The 14162-nt window shown below is 38.6% G+C and overlaps 1 protein-coding gene across 1 annotated transcript; it reads left to right on the top strand.

Annotated features, from left to right (window-relative positions):
- Positions 1-406: 406 nt before the first annotated feature.
- Positions 407-12167, top strand: MMP8 (matrix metallopeptidase 8). The gene is made up of 10 exons (XM_030835606.3): positions 407-584; positions 2248-2492; positions 3181-3329; positions 3417-3542; positions 6216-6377; positions 7870-7987; positions 8750-8883; positions 9453-9606; positions 10293-10396; positions 10561-12167. The coding sequence occupies exons 1-10, from the start codon at positions 474-476 to the stop codon at positions 10662-10664; spliced, it is 1407 nt and encodes a 468-aa protein (XP_030691466.1). The 5' UTR covers positions 407-473; the 3' UTR covers positions 10665-12167.
- The last annotated feature ends 1995 nt before the right edge of the window (positions 12168-14162 follow it).

The raw sequence follows: 14162 nt of genomic DNA, 5'->3' as shown, positions 1-14162 counted from the left end.
TGGGTAAGTGCAGAGCTTCTCTAGTTAGGCTCCTTAGCCCCAAGATACCTACCACTAATCAAACAATATTCTACTGCATAAATTAATACAGCCTCAGCATCTGACATGCCCAGAAAATGTAACTGCTGTTCATTAACTTCAGAATTAGTCTCTTATTCCTTTTCCTTGACCAGACAATTTTGCAAAAGTAAATATCTAAAAACCCCCAAAACAGAGCAGCAAATTGTACTTTTTTTTCCATTGAAAGACTCCCCTATTTGGGGGTACTAGATCACATTATAACATTGCAAAACTGTCAGAGTGTAATTAACCCGTGTTGCTTCACATTCCTGATGTGGCAATTGTTTAAGACAGGGCTTTATAAAGGACCAAATGAAAGCAGTGAGTGACATGGGATGCTCTGAACTTCAGGGTACCCATCAGGAGAAGGGGCAGAAGGAAGGCCAGGAGAGGTAGTTTTTGAAGACGAGGCCATGTTCAGTCTGAAGATGCTTCCACTTCTGCTGTTACTCCACGTGCAGCTTTCCAAGGCCTTTCTAGTACATTCTGAATTCCTAGAAGAGAAAACTACAAAAATTGTGCAGGTAACTCAACTATCAATTAGGTGGGCAGTTGATTTGCTGGTGATGAGGAAATTGTTTGGGTTCTCTTCTCTTTTTAGTTAAAGCAGCCTGAAAGAATTATGTGAATGATTTGTTTGAGGTTAAACGTCTGGTTTCAATGATTTGGAGAGTTCCAAGCTGGGCCCTCTGAAAGCCAGGCATGCAAACAAGCTGGGCTCTTCAAACCCTCAGAAAATACTGCTGCCGAGCTGCTGCAGCTGGAGAAAACTTTTAGAAGGAATGGTTTTAATTATAAAATGATTTTCTTTCTCACTTACCTAAGATTTTCCCTTCTGGTGTATCTGCAACACAGTTACTACATGACTGGTGCTTTCTACATGGACTTGTTTTGCAGCCAAAAATCTCAGGTGTACATAGAGCGCGAGGATGGGAAACTCTAAGGAACTAGAAATCAGTTCATAGTGTAATCATATTTCCTAAAACCAGATTATGGGGCTGTTTATAAACTCTTGAAAGCACTGTAAAAGCAAAACTGATAACTTTTCTCCATTGTTTCACAGTATGAAAGGCCAAATTTTTAAAGGAACACAAGGGAATGCTGTCAGAAATTTGTCATGCACAATTTTCTTAGCATTACAGTTTTAGAAAAGCATTTCTTCTTGTTATTTTTCTTTCACTTAAAAAAATATATTTCTTACAATGATAACAGTAACCCATGGGCTAATAGAAGTGATTAAGTGCTTACTCTGTACAAAGCGCCCCTGCTCAGCATTTCACAAACATTGTCTCATATCATCCTACAACAATCCTATGAGGGCAGCGGATTATTATTTCCAATTTAGAGACAAATGTGAATCTGAAGTCATCTAAGGGATGTGTCCAAGGACACAAAATTAATCTGTGGCAGAGCTAAGATTTGAACCCAAATCTGTCTGATCTCAAAACCTGTGTGAGCACAAAATTGCTCTGTCCTGTGTCACTTGCAAAGTGCCACTTAAGGATGCTTAAGGTGAGAGAAAGAAGTTTCATGATTAGCTTGTTAACACCCCTCAGAACCTTCTTAATGAGTTTTGGCCCCTCCCAAAGAGTTACTGTGGTGGATAAAATGCTAATGACAGTGATGCTGCTGTTGCCCCAAAACATGTTTGGAATTCTTCTTTTGAAGACGTTAATTCTCATTTGAGAAGCAACATGGTGAATTGGGACCTGATTATCTTCTTGGCAAGTTCCTTATTTCTCTGCATCTTCATGTCTTAATATGTATGATTAAACCTTCTCTACAGTAGTGAAAAGAGGATTAAAAAAGAGAATCTGCATTGCTGCAACTAATGCTTCAAGGAGTCAATAAATGCTGATGCTGTTTTGTTTTTCGTTTTTTTATTAAAAATAAGAAGGCAGTCTCCTGACTGTGTACTAGCATTTTGCTTGAGGATGTGGAACTCATCCCTTATGAAATACCTATTTTTATGCATAAATATTAACTGTAGCACTGAATGGATGGACTGTTCTTTCCAGTAGGCAATGTTCTCTCCAAGTCAACCAGAAAATTTGTGCTTTTATCTTTGTGACTATCAGGTTATTAGTTTTGGTTTGACCTCTGCAATAACTTAAAAAGGAATGCAAAATGCACAGAGAACTGAAGGAAATTTCACAGCAAATCTGTTACGTGTTTGACTTTCTCCAGAATTACCTAGAAAAGTTCTACCAATTACCAAGGTACAAATATCAGTCTGAAAGGAAGAACAGCGCTAGTGTGATTGTTGAGAAGCTTAAAGAAATGCAGCAATTCTTTGGGCTGAACATAACAGGGAAGCCAAATGAGGAAACCTTGGAGATCATGGGAAAGCCTCGCTGTGGAGTGCCCGATACTGGCAATTTTATGATAACTCCAGGAAACCCCAAGTGGAAACAAACTAATCTGACCTACAGGTAATATTTCTAGAGTTTGAGAATTCACTCATTCAGCCCATGTTCACTGAACACTTATGATGTGTCAGGCACTGTTCTAGGATTCGGAATACACTAGAGACAAACAAATGAATAAATATCCCTGCTCTTATAGAGTTTAGATTCTAGTGACTGAGTATGAGAATGAAAGGGTAAAGATCCCATGGGTTCTTTTCAATCCAAAGCCTGCCATTTTTGTCTTCTTTCTCTATCAATCTAAAGAGGACTATGGCAATGTTAGGCTGTCTCTCTAAGAATTCACTTTAGGACCCAAAAAAGGCTTAATCATTGCTGGAGAGAATCTAGCCCCACCATTCATGCATCTTGATGATAATAACAATAATAATGATACCCAATGTTTGTTGAATACTACTATTTGCCAAGTAGTGAACTAAATGCTTTACATACATTTAATCCCACAACAACCTTATGAGAGGGGTACTATTTTATTATCCTCATTTTATGAATAAGGAAACTGAGTTTAAAGACATGTAGTAACTGGTCCAGAACCTACGTCTGTCTTCAACCCTAAGTCCCGCATCCCTCCTTGCACCCTCTTCAGTGGTAGCACATCACATATGCACAAACTCCAAACTAGAGCAATTCAATCTACTGATGGACTGCTGTTCTAAACAATAATGAACGCTTCACACACCTTCTCATTTTGAAGGATTATTAACTATACCCCAGACTTGTCAGAGGCTGAAGTGGAAACAGCTCTTGAGAAAGCCTTTAAACTCTGGAGTCACGTGTCACCCCTGAACTTCACCAAGACCTCACAGGAAGAAGCAGATATCAAGATTGCCTTTCTCCAAGGAGGTAGGCTCAAAGCAGTCATGCTCGATTTTGCTTTCCCTGGCTAAACTGAGACTTGGCAAATACCTAATACAAATCGTTTTATTTCAGATCATGGGGACAATTCTCCATTTGATGGACCCAATGGGATCCTTGCTCATGCCTTTCAGCCAGGCCCAGGTATTGGAGGAGATGTTCATTTTGATGCAGAAGAAACATGGACCAAAACCTCCAGAAGTAAGTTAACCAAGGTTATGTCCACATGCAGCTTCTAAATGAACTTTTCCACATTAGAATTTGCCCTCCTACATACACACACAGCCAAGTTATTGTAACATTTCACACTCACACAAACTGATCATTTAAAATTCTTGCTACCTCAAGATACTAAGTTAATTTAGGTTTAGAAAAAATCCTGAAGCTAAATTCTGACCTTGTTTCCTAAGGCAGGAATCAGAAAACAACAGGTCATGGCTAAGTCCTTCCTGGTCCTATTTGTATAAATAAAGTTTTATTGGAACAGGGCCACATACTCTTTTGTTTATGTATCATCTATGGCCGCTTTCATACCACAATAACAAAGCTGAGTGGTTGACACAGAGACCATACGGCTCATAAAAATCTAAAATATTTACTATCTGAACTCTTATAGAAAAAGTTCGCTTACCACTGCCTTAGGGTATGTATTTTAATATTGTGAAATTTAATGATGTTTGAAAAAGATTCCTATTTTTGGAAATTCAGAAATAATTGGTTTATTTAGAAAACTGACCTATTTAGGAAAGAGCAGCCATCTAGTTATTCTCGTTCATCTGGTGATTTCATCTTCGTGGAGCTCTTTTTCAATGATACGTTTCCATATAGCAAACTACCCCTTTCAGGAGAAAACTCAGAGTAAGAAGAAGACCACCTGAAGGGAAGAACTGAGAATAATGAGAGGTATATTCAGACCATATGGTACTTTACAAGGCTACAGGGTAACAAGAAGCCAAAGAACACTTTTTAGAAAATAATAGGAAAGGAGCATTTTACCATTGCTTGGGACCTGTTCCTCCCACCATTTTCTCAACATAAATGTTCTGAGTGTTTATTCTACCTAAGTCCCTGTGCTAGGAGCTGTGAGTACCCAAAGATAATAAACACTCCCCACGACTTTGCATTCTTATTGCCCTCCCCACTAGTTCAGACAGTCATTACCTCTTACCTGAATTAACTGGTCCAGTTCCCACCTGGACTGTTCACCTCCGATCTCAGCTTCCTCTAATTTTCCCCAGCACTGTAAGAAGTTTTGTCCTTGGAAAGCCCATCTTTACATTTGGAAAGCCCAGTGTTTACATTTTCCAGGCCAAATATGTCCACATACCTTCACTTGACACTGAAAGCTCTTGGAGATCTTCCAAACTCATCTTTCATGGCTTGTCTTCATATTTCACACACAGCAGTCACATGGCACATTCACTGTTTCTAGATCACACCATGTGCTTTCCAACTGCCCTACATTTGCTCACATTGCTTCCTCTTCCTGAAACGCCTTTCCCCACACCCTAAGCCCCACCTTTCAAAATCCCTCTTTTCCATGCTACGTCAAATGCCACCCCCATCCTGTCTTTCAGCTGGAAATGAAGCCTTCCTCTCAGAATAACAACAGCCTTGATTTTTTCTTCTCTAACTGCCCTCCTTATTATTCTGTGCATTCTGTTTGTTTGCACACATCTCCCCTTTTAGTCTATGCATCATCACAAATCTCCCAGAGCCCCTTGCCCAGTACTCCAGACACTCAAAGATGTTTTTTATAGCATTTATGAATGCAAAATGGAAGGATGTGATGATCAAGAAAGAAAGTCTTGGAGCATGAGTAGAATATTACAAGGGTAATTATCATCAGGAAGTTGAACATGGTGATAAGAACACAGGTCTTGCCATCATACCTGGGTTCAACCCCAGCTCTACCACTTATTAGTTGCAAGGCCAATATAACAAGGTATTCAAAAATCTCTGGGCTTCAGTTCCTTTATCGTAAAAGTAATCTAACAATTCTTCATAAAAATATTGTTAAGATTAAATATTATTACAATTCCTAGCATATAATAAAGTGCTGTACAACTATGATTGTTTTTTAAGTAGACATGTAAGAAAATGCACAGTGTGTTTGTGAAATGGCACATAGACTAGCTGGAGTGAAGGATTCACATCAGAAATCTAGTCCTCAAATGTCTGCTGGAGCCAAATGGAGTAGTCTTGAACTTGGCAAAGGAGCTCAGGCTTTATTTGACAGGAAGTGCAAGCCTTGAAAGTTTTTAAGCTCCCAGTTATGAAAGGCACTATGCTCATGGAAGTTAAAAGATAAGGGTAGGAAGCAATAAGAAGCAGCGTTTGTCTCTTTCTGGTGGAAAATTCCTGAAGCTTCCTGGAGAGCTCAGAATCAAGGAAGAGCTGGTGCTGAGTGGTCAGGGAGCCAAAGTGAGTCAGCTCTGCATCTGAGGCCACTCTTGCTGCCTGGCAGACTGAGACTCTCCTCGTGGGGCTGTGGGCCTGGGAGACTGGAGAGGGGTAGGGGTGGGTGCATGGGAGGAGAGGGCTTTTGAGAGTTATGAGACCTGTGATGGCCCTGCCATCACTTGCCTGAGCCCCAGGCCCATGAGATATGGGAACTGGAATAAAAGCAGCAGTCTTTCTTGGTTCTAAGATTTGGTGAGGACCTCATACTCACCTAATCTTAACCTATAGCCCCTACCTTGATTCCTTCCAATCTCCATTTCTTCAGGTACCTGAAGAGAAAAGGAAAAAGGTAGGCATGGGAAAGGCTGTTTCTCCAGGGAGTTTTGGCTCAGAAGCTGCATTCCTTGAGATCCTATTTCCACCACCCTTCAGTCTACTTGGAGCCATTCACCACACATGCTTGCATTTCAGATTACAACTTGTTTCTTGTTGCTGCCCATGAATTTGGCCATTCCTTGGGGCTGGCTCATTCCTCTGACCCTGGTGCCTTGATGTATCCCAACTACGCTTTCAGTGAGCCCAGCACCTACTCGCTCCCTCAAGATGACATCAGTGGCATTCAGGCCATCTATGGTAAGGTCATCTGAAGAGCAGCAGTACCTGGTGAGACCTGGCCATGTCAGGGACGTTCATTGCAGTCTTGGCTATGGTGATCGAAGTTAGAGGGCACCTGGGAGTCCATCAGGAGGAGAATATATGGGTAAAATGTGGTGAATGCCTGCCATAGAGTAATGTACAGCACTGAGAAGCACTGAATCAGATGTACATAGATGAGTCTTTAAAACATTGTGCTTCCTGGAAAAGAAAGAGAATGATACATGTTACTCAGTGTATAAATTACATAATACATGAATCTACACAAATTAAATATGTATATAGACAAAGCAAGGCATTTTCAAGAAACATGCTAACAAACATGTATACATATATATTGAACATATCAAGATTGTTTTCTGTGGGGGAAAGAGGGGAGTGGGGATGCAGTATGGAGAGAAAGAAACATCTTTTAAAGACAGTACTGATACTTTTCAGGGAGAGATATAGAGGCCTTTGCCTCTAAGTATTGTCTGATAAGACCATTGCCTCTCTCTTTCCTCTTGCCCTCCTGCCCCCTAGTGGCTGTAATAACAATAAACCAGAGAAGAGGTTTGTAGCTCTCTAAAAATAAAAAAATTTAAAAAATGTTTTGTTGATTGGAAGGGAGTGTCGTGGAGTCGAATTGTGTAAAACATTCTCCCTCTCTGGTTGGACAGCAGTACAAAACGAAGCATGCCAGGGTCCCACAACTACAAATTTTATTCATGACAGTAGAATTTTCAGGGATGATGAGACCTAGTCTAACTGCCTCTACTCCCCAATTCCTTTTCCCCTGAAAACACCTCCCTTTCTCACTCGCCCATATTTGAACTGTTAGCAGCCTTTCATTCTACAATGGGAAAATACATTAAAATTTAAATACTTATAGAAAAAAATATTGCTACATTTTGATTTAGATTTATGCTGTGAGGGCCTCTTTCCAGAAGGTGGATTTTAGTGAGAAAGGAGAAAGTAGATACTGAGTGACTAAAAATGCAGAAAGAGGAGGCAAGAAGGGAAAGAAGCATGGGATTCTAATTTTAAACTGCCAGAGGGGAGGGGGAAGAATTCAAATTTCTTTATTTCACAACTTAGCTTGGAACTCTCCCTAATGCTACCATTACTCTTTTATTTTTGTTTCATTTTTTTTTTAATTGGGGAATAGTTGTTTTGCAATGTTGTGTTAGTTTCTACTGTACAGCGAAGTGGAGTTACCTGTGCTATACCTCAGGTTCTTATGAGTTATCTATTTTATACATATTAGTGTATATATGTCAATCCCAATCTCCCAATTCATCTTACCCCCTCTTTTATTTTTTAATTTTAAAAAATAAAACTTTTAAGAGGGCCTAATGTGTGATTAATGTCTTATAGGATAGTCAGCTAGCATTTCTTTTCATATGAAGACCCTTCACCAACCTGAGAAGTAACTGAAATACACCAAAATTCACCCTGGACTCATGCTTATAAAAAGTCTTTTTACTTTCAGGACCTTCGAGCAACCCTGTGCAACCTACTGGACCAACCACACCCACAGCCTGTGACCCCAGACTGACATTTGATGCTATCACTACACTCCGCGGAGAAATACTTTTCTTTAAAGACAAGTATAAGAATGAACTATTCCTTCCTTTGACTTCTTTTACTGGCATAACTTAAAACTGGATTCTAATTAAGTCACATATTACACATTACCCAGCTTTTCCTTTGAATTCTATGCATATGAATCTCGTTGGAATTGATAGTGCTTTCTGGGTAAATCAAAACATCCAGGAAAAGAAAAATAAAAGCTAAAACATCTGTAAGCATTTAGATGTTTGTGATGATGTAAACAGACATGGACTCTAGCTGATGGGAACTCTATAGCTGGGTTTACCCAACACCAAAATAGCATTCAATTCCACCCAAATTCATTCAAGTGAATGGAAACTGTCACTTAATAAGCTGCAGGGAAAATCATCTGACTGAATTTTTCAATTTTCCATTGGCATTCTGTGATTGTGCACTCACAGGCTGAGTGTACTTGTATTGCTTTTGCTAGAATAGTCTAAATATTCTCTTCATATTGTAGCAACAATAATGAAAGAGACTAACAAAATAAAACTTGTCAATGTGTGAGGAGGCGGGCAATGTAAAATGTAATCAAATGAGGTCACTCCTATCAGCTCATCTGAAAACTGTAAAATACTCACCAGATGGACAGTATCACCATAAAGTGCTGGCCATATGCTGGTCACTGTGCTGGAAGCATTGCCTTCACTGTATATTATATCCTCCCAGCAATCTTATAGGATCAATACCAGCCCAAGACTCACAGAAGCTGCCTGCTTAGACTGTTGTATGTGGTTTTCTCCCTTGTGTTCCATTAGGTACTTCTGGAGAAAGCATCCTCACCTACGAAGAGTCGAACTCAATTTCATTTCTCTCTTCTGGCCATCCCTGGTAAATGGTATACAGGCTGCTTATGAGGATTTTGACAAGGACCTAATTTTCATATTCAAAGGTAACTGCCTAAAGTTTTCATCTTATTTTAGTTCCTCCTGAAGGGAAGGGCAGGACTTCTTTGTGGTCCCTTCCAGTTTCAAGGAGGTGAGTCAAGGAGAGAGTGTTAGGCTAGCTGGGCTTTTGTCACGAGACCTGGGTTGGGTCGCTTCTCCACCACTAAATGCTGTATGAAATTGAGCATGTTGTACCTTCTTCAGGCATCAGTTTTCTCATCTACAAAATGAGAACACTTTATTAGACCACCTTTAGCCTTCCTCCACCCTCATCCCAGATATAAATTTCTAAGATTCCCCAAGGCTCTAGTTCTCTGTATAGAAGTCACATGAGATAAGACGTTCAAGTGTGGGGCCCTGAGTGTCAGGCTAAGAAGTTGGAAATGCTTTACAGGTTCCAGGAAATCACTAGAGTTATCATAGCCCAATGGTCTTGACTTTACCACCTCTATCTTTTCAAGACTATTTTTTCCATTTTCATTTCTATGATGAATTTATGCAAAGATTAAGAATTGGTATACATTTTGTAGGAATGGAAAAACTTTATCTAATATATAACCTGAATCATTGGCAGGCAATCAGTACTGGGCTGTAAGTGGCTATGATATTCAGCAAGGTTATCCCAAGAATATAGCAAACTATGGCTTCCCAAGCAGTGTCCAAGCAATAGATGCAGCTGTTTCCTACAAGGGAAAGACATACTTCTTTGTAAACAACCAATTCTGGAGGTAAGATAAACTATTTTTTCCATTAGAAATTGAAATTTGTGTTTCTTTACCCTCTTTACAAACCATCATTGATTAGGCAACTGAAGGTTAAAAATATCTAGGTGGTCTCTGATAGGCATTCTTTTTCACAAGATGATTGATGTCGCTCTGGCTTTTGAAAATTTTACAAAGTTAAGATTCCTGCACAATGGTATTGAGGATTCTATATCCTGAAACAGAGCAAACTTTAATAAAACACTAAAATGGGATGCAAAGAAAGAGTTAGGCTAATTCTCATTTATTCATTAAATTCTAAGAGTTAAATTCTACTACACTCAAGCAAATGTTATACAGAACTTGATTCCCAACTTGAAATTATTATTTATATTTATTCAGATAGAGAGACTATGAACTAATTAAGTAAAAGCCTTAGAGCATATAAGCTCTCCTTTTTTAAAATAACACTGCCCCAACAATCAGAAGCCTGTTTTCATATTAGTGATACCCATATATTTTATAAATATGTATGTACCCTTAGGTAGAGAAGTTAACCACTGTTAGTTTCCCAGTAAATAGGACATTGTGAAGAACAAATGAGAAAATATGTGTGAAGGCATTATGTAAAGTACATACAATTTAAATAAAACTATTAATCACTGTACACTGTATTGGTCTTAAATGTGGGACAATTATTTTTTTCTCATCAGATATGATGACCAAAGTCAATCCATGGAACCAGGTTATCCCAAAAGCATAGCAAGTAGCTTTCAAGGAATAGAAAGTAGAGTTGATGCCGTTTTCCAGAAGAATTGTAAGTAGAAAAAAAAATAACCTAATAAATTAAAAAATAATTTAAGTAGCTCATTTGCATTGCAAAGTTATATTAGGACAGGAGTGGGGTCTTTTTAATTGAAAACATCCAAGATCTGCTACAAGCTAATTCAATACATTATATCTTTTTTCTTTTTCTTATAGCCTTCTTCCTTTTCTTCAGTGGACCAAGATATTATGCATTTGATCTTAGTGCTCGTAGGATTACTAGAGTTGAAAGAAGCAATAGATGGCTTAACTGTAGATAAAGCCGAAGCAAAATCAAGTGTGTTTGTGTCCGTTTTCTGAATATGGAAGGGAGATCTAATCTGCATATCTATTACATTGTGTTCTATTTATACTTTTCTCAACAATAAGTAATATGGTTTGGTCTCACTGTATTCATTGGACTGATCCTCACTGAAAATACGTTTGGAGTATTCCACTGTTTGCAGAGGCTGATTTTGTCCTATGTTCCATCTCAGGTTAGTGAATCCATCACAAGGAGAAGGAAATTAAGCCTTCTTTGCCACCTCAATATTCATTATTTCATCACTTGCTATTTGACTTATTTGACTTCTAAAATGCCCATTTATTCTTAAGTCTTTTAAATATGTCTTAAGTGTAACTGCTACATGTAATTTAGCACTGTTTTTGGTTATAGGTAAGGATTATGAACAACATAAATAGTACACATTGCCTTTTGCCAAAAATGTGATGCCATTTTCCACTCTTGGAAAGAAATGTTGTTGATACTTGTTGTGGATTGAATTGTGTCCCCCCAGAAAAGTATGTTGAAGCCCTGACTCCAGGTACCTACAGATGTACCTAATTTGGAACTAGCATCTTTGAGGATGTAATTAGTTAACATGAGGTTATACTGGGTCAGAGTATGCCTAAAAACTGATGTTCTTATAAGAGGAGAGACATAGACACACAGTGGAGAAGGCCATGTAAAGATAGAGACAGGATTGGAATGACGCATCTACATGCCAAGGATTGCTGGCAACCACCAGAAACTGGAAGAGGCAAGGAAGGATCCTCCCTAGAGCCTTCAGAGAGAAGAACATGGCCCTCCTGACACCTTGATTTTGAATTTGTAACTTCCAAATTGTGATTTTAAAAATTTCTGTTGTTTTAAGCTATGAAGTTTGTGATACTTTGTTAAGGCAGCTCTAGAAAGCTGATACAGTACACCTGAACTTATGGAAATGAATCAGTACAGAAATACAGACTTGCAACCCCAGTAAAGATTACTGGCATCTTCCCAGGGGAGCAACAAAAAGGAGGGGTACCACTTCCTCTCCCGCCTCCTGGCTTCTAGAGTTCAAGAAAATGGGCCAGTTAAATCTGTTGTTCCTTATTCCTGGGATCCTCAGGAGGACACCCTCTACAGATAACCAGGGTTTGCTGCACAAACAAAATAGTGTTCGGCACAAAATTCAATAAATCTCATTTAATTGAGTTAAACTGAGCTTAGATGCATAAATTTGCTAATGGCTCTTTTCCGTTAAGAACTTTAAGATTTGTGGTATCAAAATGACTAGTCTAGACATTAAAATCATTATAATGTCGTATCTGCAGTTGTTAGAATGTAATGCAGTGCAGCTTATTACACAATAAAATATGTGAATTGTAAAATATATTTATCACTAGCACATCCTTTTTTCTTTTCCTGTTAAAGTTTTTAAACCCCACAGATGATTGATTTAGTATACTTTGATACTTTTTTCTGGTTCAAAATTTATCTATTAAATGATTTCAAAATAAATATTTTAAATGACCAACTTGTGATCTACTATAATTTCTTAAGATACTACCACATAGTTCATCTAAAGTATAAAAAGGAAATTTCAATATATTTGCAACCATTTTCCTTTATCAGAAATATTACAACATTGATATTAAACTTTTAGATATTACTTCACAGGTTTATGAAATATTTTATCAATATTCTATGTCCTCAAAGATTCCCTCAATTATGTCAATACATTATTCTCAACTTATTTTACAAGATAAGAAAATAGAAACTAGTATATACTATAATTTCATTTATTCATTTATTCAACAATTAATCACCTACCTGTTCCAGATGCTGTGCTAGGGAAAGTGAGAGAGACATATAAGCAATTCATTGTATCAATGTCAAAGGGCAAAAGGACCTGTAAGAACTGGATATTTCCTTAAGAGTCAATTCCAGACTATGGCATTTTCTAAAACTTCTTATGAAATCAGTTTTTAGAAGCACGAAGATGGGAGATTCATCTCAGAACAGCTGCTAGTTGTGCCAGTTAGTTATGATAGATTCTTGGCCCAAGCTTCATCCGTACATTTTCAAGATAAGAACTGAGTTCATGTTATTTCTTTAACCATATTTCACAGTCATAGGAAGTGAACAGCAATACAAAGTATAGTAAAGAATTTTTAAAATTAGCCCTTTTTTTGGTTTTCTTCTTGACAACATGTGGTATTTTTTGGATGTTACATTGAAGTTTTATGTGAGGATAAGAGATTTAAGACTCTAAGCTTAAAACTTTAAGAATGATATTACTTTTATCTTAGGTTGAGTTTCCTAAAAAGCAAAGACTAAGACAAAACTTCGGTGCAGTTACTTTATTCAGGACATGGTCCCAGGAAGCAAGAGTGAGGTAGCAGGCAGAGTGAAGCAGAAAGAGGGAAAGTCAATACAAGTATGTGTTACTGAGGTTTCTACTATGGGCAGCCGGGGCTCAATTCCATCAGGACCTCCTGAGAAGCTTACAGAACACCTTTCAATTGTTCATATCTCCAGTGGATCGGAGGCTGGATCCGATCCAGCCTCCAATCCCTCCTTCAATTCCCTCCTTCAACATTAATCCTTCAATTCCCTCCCCCACTGGGTAGCTCTAAGGAATTGGCCTGTAGGCTCCATGGCAGCTCAACGCCCTGGGTAGAAAGCAGAAAGACATCCAATCTGTGGTTAAGGTTGGACTTTGTCAGAGTAAGGTGAGTTACACAAGCCTGTCCACCACCATACAACTAAAATCAGAGGTACACTGAGGGGATTCTGACACGGGGCACCAGAGGCACCTCCTATAACTTTGTTGTTGGGATATTAAAATTATGGGAAATTGGAGGTGACATCTTTGGAGAAACTTACTCACCCAAGAAAAAAGACTTACAGATACCAACACTATAGAAATCTCAATGGGACAGGGACTGCTAGTTACCTATGTTAACATGATTCCCCCCTTCCTTTGCTGTAGTAAGAATCCAATTTCATTTGAGGTAGCAATGCATCCAGCTAAGAGACTACATTTTGTAGCCTTGCTTACAGCTAAATGTGGCCATGTGTTTAATTTCTTGCCAAAAAGTGTAAGCAGAATACTCTGTGGGCTTCTAGAAAGAGACTGGGTACTTACTTTCTCTACGTTCCTCCTTCTTGCTGCCTGTAATGCAGATACAATTGCAGAAGCTGGACCATAAGGCACTGGCACTGAGAGAGTGGTGTAGCTAGGTGTCTGTTGCCTACATCCCTGATGATGTGGTGTTGTCATACAAGCCATGGACTGCCACATCTGGCCTTCTCTTACGTGAGGAAGAAATCAATGTTTATTAATCATCTATTATTTGGGTTTTTTCTCTTACATTTTGACCAAATCTCATTCCAGCTAATACATCACATGAAGTGTCTGGAACCCGCCCCACCTCCCTGCAGTAAAGGCCATTAACTGGCAAGCCCTGTCAGTGCACACATAGTTTCCAGTCAGCTTTCCTGTCTCTCAATC

The sequence above is a fragment of the Globicephala melas genome, chromosome 8 (genome assembly GCF_963455315.2).
Source record: "Globicephala melas chromosome 8, mGloMel1.2, whole genome shotgun sequence".
NCBI lineage: Eukaryota > Metazoa > Chordata > Mammalia > Artiodactyla > Delphinidae > Globicephala > Globicephala melas.
This window is presented reverse-complemented; position numbering and strand designations above follow the sequence as displayed.